The sequence below is a fragment of the Henckelia pumila genome, chromosome 2, assembly GCF_033568475.1.
Source record: "Henckelia pumila isolate YLH828 chromosome 2, ASM3356847v2, whole genome shotgun sequence".
NCBI lineage: Eukaryota > Viridiplantae > Streptophyta > Magnoliopsida > Lamiales > Gesneriaceae > Henckelia > Henckelia pumila.
Window position 1 is genome coordinate 5,153,893 of NC_133121.1, and position 16,955 is coordinate 5,170,847.

The window sequence follows — 16,955 nt, forward strand, 5'->3', positions numbered from 1 at the left end:
GCAGCAGTTATGGATTGAATTTTAAAATCTGAAATGGTGGGTCACACTTATATGGATGCAAATAAATAGTTTAAATGCATCTAGGCTAAATTAAACGGTAATTAATAAATAAAAGGGAAAATAAGTTTTTTGGTCCATTAACTTATCTATGTCTTAGTTTTGGTTCACTAACTTTTCCAATTTGGGTTTTGATACACTAAATTTGTATTTTTAGTGTTGTTTTGGTCCAATGACATACGTGTCAACTTCTGATTGGTCCAAAATGATGACGTGGACCAATCAGAAGCTGACACATATGTAGTTGGACCAAAAAATACTAAAAATACAAAGTTAGTGTATCAAAACCCACATCAAAAAAGTTAATGGACCAAAATCCAAAGGGGTTAAAGTAATTGGACTAAAAAACTTATTTTCCCTAAATAAAATTGAAGATATGAGATATCTTAGTGTTTTTTTTATTAATAGAGATAATCTCAATTTATTCATCATTTAATTTGACCAACCCTAAGGTGGCTTATTATTTGTGAGAATAAATTTCCAAGGAATTGGTAGGATAAATATAAATGTAGCATGCATGTTATTTATAATTCCTAAATTATTTTACATGATATGATATCCATTCGATTAATTAAATGTCACTCTATATTTTAATTCCAACAATCATGTCTACTAGTCATGTTCTTGCTTTACTAAATGAAAGGTTGATTGGTGAAAACTTTTTGAAATGGAAAAGTACCATTGAAATTGCATTTGTCTTTGAAAACCTCAAGTTTTTATTGACGGAGGAGTGTCCTCCGGAGCCCCATTTGAATGATGCTCGTACTGTACGGGAAATATATGATCGATGGGTTGTAGCAAACAATAAAGCTAAAAGCTATATGTTGGCTGGAATGAACCATGTGCTTAGGATGAAGCACGAACATGCAGAGAGTGCTTATGAGATAATGGGTTATCTGCAAGCCATGTTTGGACAACAGTCTAGTCAATTTAAGCATGAGGCAAATGTTGCTGAAAGCAATCCATCTTCTTTCAAATCTAGTTTGAAAAGGAAGAAAAAATGGGAAAGGAAAGGGAACCATTAAAAAACCCAAAGGAATATGTTTTCACTGTGGGGTTGAAGGCCATTGGAAGATAAACTGTACTAAGTATCTCGATGACGTAAAGGAGAAGAATAAAGATAAATTTGATTTACTTGTTCTAGAATCTTGCTTAGTAACTCATGTTTCTACTATATGGATAGTTGATTTGGGAGCTACTAATCACGTGTGTTCTTCAATACAGCTACTTGATTCTTATGAAGAACTTGTTGAGGGGTCTTTCACTATGAGAGTTGGCAATGGGGCAGTGGTTTCGGCAAAACCAGTGTGAGAAGTTAAACTTAGTTTTGTTAATAAACATTTGGTTTTGAAAAATTTTTATTTTGTTCCGGGTTTTTGGAGGAACTTAATTTCCGTTTCGAATTTGCATGAACAATTTTATTCCTTTTTTTTAATAATAATAAGATTGTTATTTTGAGAAGTGGGCGTATGATTTGTACTGCATTTATGGAAAATGGATTGTATGTTCTGAAACCAAATGAACATACACTGCTAAATGTTGAAATGTTTAAAGTAGATCATCTTAAATCAAAAAGGCAAAATGTTTCTAATGAAGATAAAACATATCTATGGTACCTAAGGTTAGGACATATTTCCTTATAAAGATTGAAGAGACTAGTAAAGGATGGCCCTTTAAGAGAGCTAAATGTTGGCACTCTACCTATTTGTGAATCTTGTCTAGAAGAAAAAATAACTAAAAAACCTTTAATAGCAAAGGGCAATAGGGTCAAGGAACCACTAGAACTAATACATAGTGATGTATGTGGTCCCATGACTACACAAGCTAGAGGTGGTTATGAGTACTTTGTCACTTTAATTGATGATTACTCAAGATATGGATACGTTTATGTTATGCATAGAAAATCCGAGACTTTTGGAAAGTTCAAAGAATTTCATGCGGAATCCGAAAGACAACTAGGTAAACCTTTGAAGTGTCTTTGATCTGATCGAGGTGGCGAGTATCTTGATACTGAATTCAAAGATTATTTGCTAGAGCATGGTATATTGTACCAACTCATAGCGTCTAGTACCCCACAGCAAAGTGGTGTTGCTGAAAGGAGAAATCGTACTTTGCGTGATATGGTGAGATCCATGATGAGCTACTCATCACTGCCAATCTCTTTTTGAGGTTATGCAATAGAGACGGCAACATACATCTGTGCCATCTAAGTCAATCCACAAGACGCCTCTAGAGTTATGGAATGGGAGAAAACCTAGTTTATCTCATTTTCACATATGGGGTGTCCAACACATGTGTTGGAAGGAAAGACTGGAAAATTTCATCCACGTTCAAAAGTGTGTTTGTTTGTTGGATACGCCAAAGGGACGAGAGGAGGTTGGTTTTACGATCTTGAAGATAAGAAGGTAATTATTTCAAATAATTTCATCTTTCTTGAAGAGGATTACATGACCAACTTCAAGCCTCAAATTAAAATTATACTCGAGGAGTTACTAAATGATGAGATCATTAAATGTCCAACAAAATTTATCAAAGAAACCATTACTGATTCCACTGATTCGAGTCAGGTCATGCCACCTAGACGTAGTGGGATGGTAATGAGACTACCTGTCCGTTATCGTCAAGAGGAATAGGTAAATGTTTCCATTACTGATGGGGTGGAAGATGATCCATTGTCATTCAAACGTGCAATGGAGGACTCTAACAAAGAGAGGTGGCTTGAAGCAATGAAACAAGAAATAGAGTCGATGTATTCCAATTCAATCTGTGTTCTTGTAGATCCACCGGAAAAGGTTAGACCTATAGGGTGTAATGGATCTACAAGAGGAAAAGAGGTGTAGATGGGAAAGTGGAGACTTTCAAAGCAAGGATAGTATCAAAGGGTTATACCCAAAAGGAAAGAGTCGATTATTTAGAGACTTTCTCTCCTCTAGTCATGCTAAAATCCATCCACATATTAATTTCAATTGCTGCTCATTTTGACTATAAAATATGGAAGATGGATGTCAAGACTGCTTTTTTGAATGACCATCTAGACGAGGAAATATATATGCAGCAACCAGAGGGTTTTATAGCCCAAGGCCAAGAACAAAAAGTTTGCAAATTGCTTAGATCTATTTACGGACTAAAGCAAGCCTCTAGATCATGGAACCATAAATTTGATGAAACAATAAAGTCCTATGGGTTTGATCAAAGTGTTGATGAGCCTTGTGTATACAAGCACATCGAATATGGTAAAGTGGTATTTATTGTGCTTTACATAGACGATATTCTACTTATTGTGAATGATGTGGAAAAATTGTCTATGGTAAAGGGTTGGCTAGCCAAGCAATTCCAAATGAAAGATTTTGGAGAAGAAAATTACATTCTTGGAATTCGAATTGTTCGAGATCGCAAGAATAAATTGTTGGCATTGTCTCAAGCAACTTATATTGATAAGATGTTATTACGTTATAGAATGCAAGATTCCAAGAAGGGTTTCCTACCAACCCGACATGGGGTCTTCCTCTCCAAGGAGCAGTGTCCAAAGACACCTCAAGAGGTTGAGGACATGAGACGTGTTCCCTATGCCTCTGCAGTAGGCAGCCTCATGTGCGCGATGTTGTGCACAAGTCCAGACATTTGTTATGTTGTAGGGATAGTCAGTCGTTTCCAATCAAATCCTGGTATGGATCATTGGACAGCGGTAAAGAACGTTCTCAAGTATCTTCAAAGAACGACCAATATATGCTTATCTATTAAGGTGAAGACCTCAAAATAGACGATTACACTGATTCTGATTTTCAATCAAACAGAGACACACAAACCTCCACTTTTCTTTAAAAATACTCTTTTACTCTTGACACCTCAACTCTCTTATACCTCATCACACACATCAAAATACTTTCTTTTACTTTCGACCATTGGCTCATAAAATTTCCTCTTCCTTTTAAATTTTGAAAGGACATCATGATTCAAAGGCCTACATCAATACTCTGTCTTCCTCATGGGAGGTGCATCATGACCTGAGAGCCTTCATTCACACTTCGTCTAGTGGAGGGACATCATGACTCAATGACCTACATCCACACCCTGTCTTCCTCTCGGGAGGGATATCATGACCAAAGAACCTAGATCCACACTCCGTCAACCTTAGGGGTGTTCATTCGGTCCAAACCGAACCGAACCGAACCAAACCAAACCAAACCAAACCAAACCGAATCGAACCGAATGGTTCGGTTCGGTTAAAAACCGAATTTTTTTCAGTTTTTCGGTTCGGTCTAACCGAATTTACATTTAGTTATTAATAAAAGCAAATAAAAAATTAATTTATTTAAAAATAAAAAAATCGATTTTTGGCTTGGTTTGGTTCGGTTCGGGGAACCGATCGAAAAAAACCGAACCGAAAACCAAAAATCCAAAAATCGAAAAAGAAACCGAGTTTTCGGTTTAAATCAAATTTTCGATTTTGGCTCGATTCGAGCGGTTAACGAAACTGTGAACACCCTTAGTCAACCTCTTAGAAACTTTGCCACAAGCCATAAAAATTACTTTACCCTTTTCTTTTCCTCAAAATTCAACACACAAAATACCAAGGAAATACACAACACAAAAACACACCAAAAACCACACACACACACGCACACACACTACACACCAAAAATATACAACAATTACACTAAACATAACACAATACACACCCATACACACATCACACGGAATAAAATACCCACACACACCGTACTGGACAACCCCCAAAACACACACTACACACAGTACACGCACACGCTCACACACACAAAGTACAGACACAAGCACACAATTTACACACACACACACATACACACACTATTTCACACATATACACATGCACCCACTGTACACGTATAAAATATGTGTGCTGTTCACGTATACGTACTATATATGTGAATAGTAACTATATACCAACCGTATTTTTGCGTATAGACTCACTTTTACACCTTCAAACTTTTATATACACGTAGATCTATCAAAATAACACCTTTTATCAACCAAATCGTATCAAATTCACTTTGAAAAATATATGACTTTACCAATGAGTCAAAGACACCGATTAAAACTTTCCTTTGAATGTAGGGATCGAGGATTTGGAGATGATTCAAGGATCGACAGTTGGAGACTTTCAGGTGAAGAGGTACCCAGATATAATTTAAGTAAAAAGTTAGTATTTAGTGAATTTTGGGATTTTATTAGCATGATTTATATTTAAATTTATTTAGGAATAAAACCGACATTAATTTAATTAAAATTGAGTTAATAGGATTATTTTATAAATTTTTGACCGAATAGTGTAATTAACCAGTTAATAAAATATATGGTTGTGATAATTGAGATTTGATAAAGATATGTATATATATATACGTATAAATAAATATGAAATAGATAGGAATATTTATATACGTAATTAGCAAATTAAGGAAATTTCAATCTGTAATTAATGGATTTTAATTATTAGTAATTAAGTATTAAACATTTGTTTAAAAAAATAAGAAGGAAACGTATAGAAAGGGGAACAAATTAAAAAGAACGATCAGTAGAAGGGAGTGGCAAAAAATCGTGAGAAAAAGAGGGAGAATAAAAGAGGGGCGGCTAGGGTTTGTTCTTGGCCTTCGATTGCATTCTGAACACGCTCCAATCCTTGAAACGATTCCAAATCTTCGATCCCCGCATTCTAAGGCAATTTTTAATCTTTTTATTTGACTCATCGTTAAGGTCATATATTTTTCAAAGTGTAATTGATTCGATTTAATTGATAAAAAGTGTTATTTTCATAGATCTATATGTATATGAAAATTTGAAGTTGTAAAAGTGATTTTATACCCAAAAATACGGTTGGTATACGGTTACTATTCACATATACTATATGTATACGTCAACAATACACGTATTTTATACGTGTACAGCGTGTGCATGTGTATTTGTTGTGTGCATGTGTTTAAGTGTCTGCAGTGTGTGTTAAAGTGTGTGTGTCGTGTATATCATATACATATATATATGTACTGTGTGTGTCGTGTGAATAATATATATATGTAAAGGTGTGTGTGTTGTGTATATTATATATTTTTATTTATGTGCGTGAGTATAGAGTATAAAATAATATAATTGCGTTAGTGCAAGGGTGGGTATGTGTGTTGTGTGTGCGTGAGTTTGGGGGTGGGGTTGGGTGTGTGCGTGAGTTTGGAAAGGGTGGGGTTGATGTGTGTATATGTGTGTTTGGTTGTGTATTTTTTATGTGTGTTGTGTACTGATTTTGAAAAGAAGATGAGATGATGTAAAAATATTTTTATAGCTTGTGGTAAAGTTACTAAGAGGTTGACGGAGTGTTGATGTAGGCTTTTTGGTCATGATGGCTCTCCCAAGAGGAAGACGGAGTGTGGATGTAGGCCATTGAGTTATGATGCCCCTCCATTAGAGATGTAGGCTCTCAGGTCATGATGTCCCTCCCATGAGAAAGACGGAGTGTTGATGTAGACCTTTAAGTCATGATGCCCCTTTAACCTGGATATCCTTGTAATAAGCTTGATCAGGCGACCATTTATAAAGCAGATGAAAGTTCCTGAGCCACAGGTCGCAAAAAAAATAATTTATTTTATGAAGTTGAGGTGTATCCTTATGCGATGAGTTTGATATGTGTTGAAGTGTAAAGTTAAAAAGTGAGGTGTCTCTTTTGCGAAATGTTTGAAAGAGGTGTTGAGGATTGTGTGCTTGTGTGTGGATGCTTGAAGTTTTATGAGTTTTAAAAAATTAAGTTGATGTTTAAAGTAAAGAGTTAAAGTTTTATATAGTTAAATATTCTTGCTATGTCCGGATATTTCTTGTTGAGCCATTAGGCTCACTAGAATTTATCGACTAAAATGTCAAGCCCCGAAACCGAGTCGTGCCACCGGAGTTTTTTCAAATTCATACAAATTATAATTATAAAACAACAAGCCTCGTAGTATAGTATATATCAAACCAATCTTTTCTCATAAATAAAAGTTCCAAAGCATTGTCTTTACAACTCGATAATCCAAAATCTAATAACTAAATACGGAAAAGACTTAAATAACAAAATATTAATGTATCAATCCCAAAAAATAAAATAACGAAAGTAACTCTTAAGTTTCTTCTATCACCATCCCCAAAACATACTTGTTCTCGTTCCTCTAAATCATCATCTTCATCATCATCTGGGAGGGAAAAATAAGGGGTTAGTGTTTTGAAAAACACTCAGCAAATGAGGGCCGATCGATAATATCAAATATATACATATATATTTATTTAAAAAACTTATAACATAATTCACAACATAAACATTGCATATCATGTATCAACAAAGAATAGCATGAACATCAGCATAACATATTTGACATGACATAACATAGCATAATTTTGCCAGACACTGAAATTCCTCTCATTATTCGTGGTTAACTGATCATTCCCCTATATGTAATTCCTCTAAGGGGTGAGGTCATTGGTCGGTTATTCTTACTCACCGCATCAGGGTCATAACATAACATAGTTTGAAAATTTCTTTTCCACTCATAAATCAAGTCATAACAGTGCCAAAACGTGCTTTTAACAAAATCATCATGAATAAGAATTATCTAGCAAAATTCCAAATATTATCATGAAAGATCAAAATTTTAAATCATACATAATATTTTAAAACATAATCCCACTTAAAGATTGTGTACAAAATCACAAACAAAGCTTGGATCGAAACTTAAAAGCAAAAATCTCAAAAATTCAGATCCAATTTTCGAAATTGGCAGATTGTTGTGTTGATCTTTGAGCACTATCTCTTCACGATTCCTAATCCAAATCCATGTGTATGAAGAAGGGAAAGGGCCAACTCCTCAGCCAAAAAATATTGCTTCAGAAACACGGTACGGAACTACTGCCATGTGATTGGTCCCGCGGCTAACATAGCAGGTGAGACAGCTTCCCACCATTTAATTGTTTTGTCCTCCAAGAATGGAATTGTCACATCTACTTTAAGTGTCTCAAGGACCTCTAGTAATCGCAGTTGGTCCTTCATCTTTTTCATCCATTTTCATCCTACTTCAGGGTCGGCATCTCCTTTGAATATTTCAGTTTGGTTCATGCGGAGGGACTCATAATGGAATTTGACTCCATTCTGAGGAGGTGGTGAAGGTGGCGGATTGCCATTTTCGTTGCCGTTAGTGTTTCCCATCCCTTGGAGGGTCCTTGCCACAATTGTTGCGATAGCTGCAAGGTCCGCTCTGCTAAGATTTGTTCCGAGTGGAGGATTCTCACCTGCGTCTTGGCTCGTGCTATTGCGTGTGTTTCTTGGGGGTACTCCGGCCATTTCCTACAGTAATGGATTCTTTAAGATTTTGTCGAAAGATGATATTTAATGAAGGAAGAAAATAGCGGAACAAACGAATCAATAATTGATTAAAAGAATAGAATTTATTTTATTGATTCTCAAAATGAAAGTAAGCAAAAGGGAACCAAGTATCAAAATATCAAGATATCAAAACCATGCTAAACAAAAATATCAAAACAATGTTTGAGCAAAATAAAACTATGCTAGAGGATAGCCTAATCTATAATCTCTCCATCGCTCGAGGCCTCATTCTCTTCAGGAACTTCTTCGGGGACCTCTTACCCTGCAAGGACGGCCAAATGGAGCTGATCAATGTACTCGAACGCGGCTAATTTCTGCACCTCTAGGTTTTGTACAGCGTGTTGCAATTCTTGCACTTGATTTTGAGCGTGCAACTTTTGAGCGGTGAGAGTTTGCACTTGGCTTTGAAGTTCTAACATTGTCATCATTCTTTTGTTGCGTAGGTCCTCGAGTTCAGTAATGGTAGCTAGGGATGACTCCAACTTCTTTTTCGTATTCTCATGTTACTTTTCCTCTTTATCAAGATAGTATGCAAGCCTTTCCATGTCATCTTCAAGGTGGTCCCTATGCTCCTCAATCTCACTTTTGTTAGCCTCTAACGTCTTCATGTCTTCAATCATTTCCTCTTTCTTGTGTTGCTCAACGTACAGTAAAGCCATTAGTGACTCGATGATTTGATCCTTGTTTCGAACAACGTTTTTGTGAGCATTAACTCTTCTATGAGCCATCTTCCTAAATGAAGAGGAATGGATTAAGGACAGAATTCAAACTGATGAAAAATTCAAGTAGAATTGAAATAGAACAAGATTTTCGGAAAAATTTTCCACCGTACTGAAAAATTTGACGTTGTTAAATTTCGACCAATATCAACGTCTCCTGACCCAAAACAACCCAATGAATCAAACACATACTTTGTATGATCAGTGATGCCTTGAGCCCAAATTCAGCCGTTTGAGCCTTTGAATTCGCCTTTCTGCAATTTTTGGAAAAAAAATTCCGAAAATCTTGTTTTATTTCAATTCTGCCTGAATTTTTCATCAGTTTGAATTCTGACCTTAATCCATTCCTCTTTATTTAGGAAGTGGCTCGTACCAGAGTTACAGCTCGCGAAAACATTGTTCGAAACAAGGATCAAATCATCAAGTCACTAAGGACTTCACTGCACGTTGAGCAACACGAGAAAGAGAAAATGATTGAAGACATGAAAACGTTATAGGCTAACAAGAGTAAGATTGAGGAGCATAGGGACCACCTTGAAGACGACGTAGAAAGGCTTGCATACTATCCTGATAAGGAGGAGAAGGAACATGAGGAGACAAAAAGAAGTTGGAGTCATCCCTAGCTACCATCATTGAACTCGAGGACCTACGCAACCAAAGAATGATGACAATGTTAGAACTTGAAAACCAAGTTCAAACTCTCACTGCTCAAAAGTTGCACGCTCAAAATCAAGTGCAAGAATTGCAACACGCTGTACAAAAACCGGAGGTGCAGAACTTAGCCGCGTTCGAGTACATTGATCAGCTCCATTTGGCAGCCCTTGCAGGGAGAAGAGGTCCCCGTAGACGTTCCTGAAGAAAATTAGGTCTCGGGAGATGGAGAGATCATAGATTAGGCTATCCTCTAACATATATAGTTTTATTTTGCTCAAATATTGATTTGATATTTTTGTTTAACATGGTTTTGATATCTTGATATTTTTATACTTAGCTCTCTTTTGTTTACTTTTATTTTGAGAATCAATAAAATAAATTCTATTCTTTTGATCAATTATTGATTCGTTTGTTCCGTTATTTCCTTTCTTCATTAAATATCATCTTTTGACAAAATCTTAAAGAATCCATTACTGTAGAAAATGTCCGGAGTACCCCCAAGAAACACAAGAAATAGCACGAGCCAAGACGGAGGCGAGAATCCGCCACTCAGAACCAATTTTAGCAGAGCGGACCCTGCAGCTATCGCAACAATATAGGCAACGACCCTCCAAGGGATGGAAAACACTAACGACAACGGCAATGGAAATCCGCCACCTCCACCACCTCCTCATAATGAAGTCAAATTCCATTATGAGTCCCTCCGTAAGAACCGTACTGAAATGTTCAAAGGAGATGCCGACCCTAAATTAGCACGAAACTGGATGAAGAAGATGGAGGACAAACTGCGGTTACTAGAGATCCCTGAGGCACTTAAAGTAGATGTGACAATTCCATTCTTGAAGGACAAAGAAAGTAAATGATGGAAAGCCGTCTCATCTATCTATTTTATAAAACATGGGCCTATTAGAAAAACTAATTTATGGTGTTATGGTGTAGCAAAGAGGAATTCCAAAAATAGCATTTTTATTACTTTACTTAATCAACTATAATTGGGGTTAAATTTGGAAATTGGTGACTTATTTCGTGCAAAACCACCTAAATATGTAATGATTAACGGATTAGTTTAAAATTAAAATTTTAAATTTAAAATCCCCAGTACTTGGTCAATGGTTTATGCGAAATAATAGGGATTAATTTCATTCCAAATCCTCACTACTTGTCTGTCAATTGTTCAGGATTTATTTCATTTCCAATTCTCCAATAACTGTATTTGTGTGCAGATTAATATTTTAACCATTAACTATTACTGGTATGGTTCCTCACATCGTTTTGATTGTATTCGATTGAATGAATTAATTTAATTATACAATTTTCTCGATTTATTGTCAGATCTGACGCCTGTCTCGACCCATCGTTGAAACAACTTAAGAATTCGTGGAAAACCAACAATAGATATCATATTCGTTGTCTGTTTAATTGTTCGAGTTGTATTTTTATTTTTTGAGAATTGCAAATTTGTTGTATTTGATACAGTATTGTGAGATTGAGAATATTGTACAACTTTCAATATTTGACATGGAAAATATATATTGATTTATAAAAATTAGTTCCGTATTTCTCTGCATTTTGATGAGTCTTTTGCTTTCCATTTAAAAGCACTCCAATTTTGAAAGTGTAATTTTGGTTTGAGGTTTGATTCACATCGCAAATCAATTTCATTGCTTGCACGTTCATTGTATTCTTGAATCACGTTAATCACATGCTTTGATTTTGCATTTTTGTTTTATTAATTTTATTGCCAATATTTACTTATTTATTTTTAGCAAACTACCAATATTTATTTATTACCTCAAAAATTTACTTCACCACCATATAATTAATATAATTGTAAATTTTTAATATATTATTTATTATTTATTACTTTCTTCAATGAATATATTATTCTCTCAAAATATTTATTTAATTTTTAATCTATTATTATTTATTCAAAATTTTAGTTCACTACCATATACTTAATATAATTCTAAATTTTTTATATATTATTTATTAATTTCCTCAATGAATATATTATGTCTCAAAAATGTTTATAAATATTAATTTACATGTCTTGAAGTCCACAAAGTGGATCCACGACACTCACATTTTTTAATCAAAAATACTATTTCAATATATATTTAATAAACAAATTATTTGACATGGAAATTTAGTTCATTAAGTACGATATTATATATTGTAAAACATATTTGACATGGAAAATATTATAAAATCATGTCAAATAATGATTTATTTTAATTATTTTTATTTTTATAATATAATCATATTTAATAATATTTTCAACGTGATTTTAAATCTATTATTTACTTATAATCATAACGAATAATTTTGACAACCAAATATATAAGTTTTTAATTCAATATAATGTATTTCAATAATTTTATAATAATGTATTTTCATTTTGAAATTAAAATTTAATTTTTCAATTTAAAACATATTGTCACACATATCTAAAGTATGAACGAAATATCTAACTCAATTTCCACATACTACACGGTACCTGGTTTTTGCAACTACTAGAAGTTTGGAAACAATGAATCACGTGAATGCAGTAGATCATATCCCTATAAATATTGTCAATAATACGCCACACATTGAAAGCACAACACAAGTCAGTTACCTTTCAGTTTCATGCTATCGTACTAACCATTTTAATAAAAAAAAACTTTTAATGTTACCAATATAGATATTAGTATTATGTTCAATCTTAGATATGACGAGACTTTCATTTATTAATAAAAGATACGTGAATGTATATATAAATTATTTTATTATGTTACTTAGTCGTCATCTATTGTGTTATGCAGAACACAAACATTTCTAGCTTCATCTTTTATAGTGTTGAAAGACGTCGATTATTGTCATTGAATCAACGTGAAAAAAGGTAATCTATGACCGAAGAACAACGACAATCTTATCTTGCTCGACGTTGATCAAGATATCAAACGAAAATAATGGATTTGAAATCTTCCAATACTACTTCACATGAACGTATGATATCCAATAAAATATTTTTTTTTACATTTAATCTGTTTATTTTATTTTATTAAATTTTCTCAAATTATTGCACCATATATCATTTATTTAAAATACGAATATAAATCTTGCTTCAATTATTTGACATAAAATACATTTCAAATCTACATATATTTTTGGACAGATCAACAACAACATTGGAGATTGGCACAACGTAATAGACGACAATCAATAAATGAGGAAGCAAGAAGCAATTATTTAGCCCATCGTCGTACAACTTACCAAAGAGGGAGACAAGCATATACTCTTTCCAATAACAATTTAACTACACAAAACACATGCATTTCAAAATCAACTCATAACATCAATGAATGATGTAAGTACGTTTTACAATATATAATATTGTTTCCACATTTTTATTTTAAAAAAATTATATTCATTAGTTTGTTTATCCTAAAAAAATTTAAGTTTTAACCTTTTAGGTATTGATACAACTACGGTGCGACAAACATGTTGGTTGAAACCAATATCTTATCACATCTTAACATCAAATTTGAGCGTGGAAATGATAGCACCATCAACAACCAACAAATGATGTTATTCAAGGTCGTTTATAAAATTCAATAAATAATTACTTCAATATATATGTATATATATGTTACATATATATATATATATATATATATATATTTATGTTTTAATACAATTTCACATCACGTTTCACATATATACTTTTTACATAAACTTTAGGTGATGTCATTCACATATGCATTAGAAGATGTTGGTTCTAACTATATGATTTGACATGCATACAAGTATGCATATATTATTGACTTCAAATAATTAATTTATTTGAAAATAACTATAGGGACTAATTATATTGAAAACAATGTAGTCGGTAACACACGAAGATATCTACGTCCACGTCGATATCATAACATAGCAAGAAATTTTAATGAGAATCAACAACATGATAGATGGATTTTACCTCAATCAACGATCTGTCTACATTGTCAAGCTTTATTATTCCATGGTGAAAAGTCTCAATTTTGTTGTCGAAATGGACGTACAAAATTAGATCCAATACCTACACTATTTGAATTGCGAGAACTATTTGCTGCGAACAATGAAAAAGGTAGACATTTCATTCAGTACATAAGGGCCTATAATCATGTGTTCTCTTTTACATCTATGGAAGTGAATGTAGATGAATCATTGGCAAACGGTGCAAATGAAATTTATATATTTCGAGCTCATTGGTCAATATATCATTCGATCAAAAGTCTTCTACCACATGACCATAATAGGCCGAGGTACATGCAGATGTGGATTTTTGACACAGACCATGAAGTCGACAACAGACTTCAAGAAAATCATGAATTAAGAGTTGATAATAAAAATACAAAACATTCTGGACAAATACAATCCATTTGTTCGTTTGTTTCGACAAATAGGCCAACGTGGGGACATTCCTAACATCAAACTTATTATCAAGCAACAACAACCTCATTCACATGAGTACAGTCTACCAACAACATCTCAGGTTGCAGCTGTAATTGTTGACAATAAATGTACAGACAACTTGAGTAGTCGTGACATTGTCGTACAGGAAATCGGTGGAAACTTGATGAATATTCAAGATATTGTTGGTTATTATGATCTTCTACAATATGCACTCCTTTTGCCACATGGTACATATGGTTGTGACAAAAATAGGCGAATTATTGACGGAACTCCAATAACATGTTTAGACTACTATGCACACATGTTACAGGTGAGAAAAAAATCATAACATTATATTATATTTTATTAATTAATTATAATATTATTATTGTAAGTTTAATGCAACAATAATTTCATTAAAAAACTTTTACACCTGATCAGATATAATTATTCGTCATTACTGCTTCAAGGAGATTGTCTACTACAACAATATGTAGTGGAAAATTATGTGAATATCGAAACACATAGACTAAGATGGATACGTTCAAATCAACAAAAAATTCGATCTGAACTTTATCAAGGACTGCAAGATTGTTTACAAGGCGATGAGAATAATGCAGGTACAACAAATTTATTTTATAATTTTTTTTACAATTTATTATTTTCATAATTTTCCAAAAAAAAATATACTATGCAGAAAATGTTGGTCATAGAACGGTACTTCCATCATCTTTCAAAGAAAGCCCCTGTGACATGTACCAACGATACCAAAATTCCATGACATTGGTACAAACTTATGGTAAGCCAGATTTGATGTTTAAAATGACATGCAATCCGAATTGGAGAGAAATAAAAGAACAACTACTTCCTGGACAATTCCCTCAAGACCGTCCAGATTTGATTACAAGAATATTTAGATCTAAATTTGAAGATTCAAGAAAGATATTGTGGATACATGAGTTTTAGAAAAAGTTCTTTCTTACTCATATGTTATTGAGTACCAAAAGAGGGGATTGCCTCATATCCACATTTGGTTATATTTGAAAATATTGATAAGTTGCGTACTCCAGATGACTTTGACTTAATCGTGCATGCTGAAATACGTTCATCGATAGAAGAACCAAATCTATTTGAAGCAGTTACACACCATATGATACATGGGCCATGTGGATTAATCAATCCTCAAAGTCCATGTATGAAAGATGGTAAATGTAAGAAGAACTTTCCAAAACCATTTGTACTAAATACTTCTCGAGGAGATGATTCATATATTTTGTATCAAAGACGAGAAGGTGCACACACATTTGATATCAATAATGATCAAGTTATGATTGATAATGGTTGGATTGTCCCTTACAATCTGTGACTTCTATTGAAATATGATTGTCATATTAATATTGAAGTATGTGGAGGGATTAAATGTGTCAAGTATATGTACAAATACATTCATAAAGTACATGATCGAGTCGCATTGGATTTACGTGATGGAAATAATACTGATGAAATCCAACAGTTCATTGACGGAAGGTGGATTTGCGCTCCTGAGGAATTGTGACGAATTTACTCATATGAATTCAGTAGGATGTATCCTTCAGTTATTAGGATACAAATACATTTACCAAACCGACATTTAATAAATTTTGATATACTTCAACAGGTAAGCGATATAGTTGCAGATTAAGTTAATTCAAAGACTATGCTTACAGAATTTTTCACAATGAATTATGATCCTACCATCATTGGAAAGTAATTATATCGAGAATTTCCACAATACTTCACATTGATGCAATCCGGAAAAAAGTGAATTCATCAAAGAAGCCAAAATAAAGTAGTGCGAAGAGTATATATTGTGTCACAATCTGAAGGTAAAATATTTTATTTGAGTGTTCTTTTAAATCATGTTAGAGGACCAAGTTCTTTTAAAGAACTCATGACAATATATGGGGTTGTATATGCAACATTCAAAGAGGCGGATGAAATAAGAGGGCTTTTGGAACATGATGATTATGTTCATCAATGTTTACAAGAAGCATGATCTATTAATATGTCATTTTCATTAAGAAGGTTGTTCGTTTCTATATTGGTGTTTTGTCAACCAACAAGGGTTCGACAACTTTGGGATGATTTTCACATGTACATGTCTAATGATTATGGTAGATCATTGTTCGGCAAGTAGTGTATTCATCGTCAACAAATTGCTTCTTGAGATACGACGTTTGATGCATCAGTACAAAAAAACACTGGAGGATTTTGATTGCCATCAATAAGTGTCGAATTTTTGGGTGAATAGTCTCTCCCAAGAATAATCGAGGATGAACTATGTATTCAAATACCTGAAGAAGATTTGAGATATATTGAATATTTGAATACTCAACAAAGGATAGTTTTTGAAACTATAATGGAAAGTATTATGAATAACCGCTCAAACCTTTTTTTCATCGATGGTCCTGGAGGAACTGGTAAAACTTTTCTGTACCGGTCAATTTTGGCACACTTGAGAAAGAATGCTAATATTGTAATTTTCGTAACAAATTCCGGGATATCTGCAACATTTTTGCCAAGTGGCAGGACTGCACACTCACGTTTCAGATCCCAGTTACACCAACAACATCGACATTATGCAAGATTAAGAAACAGACAGATCTTGCAGAATTAATTCGACGTGCAAAAGCTGCAGTTTGGGATGAGGCTCCAATGGCAAATCATTTTGCATTTGAATCTGTGAATCAAACATTCCA

At 33.6% G+C, this 16,955-nt stretch overlaps 1 protein-coding gene across 1 annotated transcript; it reads left to right on the forward strand.

The window, feature by feature from the left end:
* The first annotated feature begins 662 nt into the window (after positions 1-662).
* LOC140884832 (uncharacterized) lies at positions 663-1,082 on the forward strand. The gene has a single exon (XM_073291705.1). It carries the CDS (start codon positions 663-665, stop codon positions 1,080-1,082), a length of 420 nt encoding a protein of 139 aa, XP_073147806.1.
* The last annotated feature ends 15,873 nt before the right edge of the window (positions 1,083-16,955 follow it).

Excerpts from the sequence above, each read along its gene's own strand:
- LOC140884832 (XM_073291705.1), top strand. The coding sequence starts at position 663 with ATGTCTACTAGTCATGTTCTTGCTTTACTAAATGAAAGGTTGATTGGT.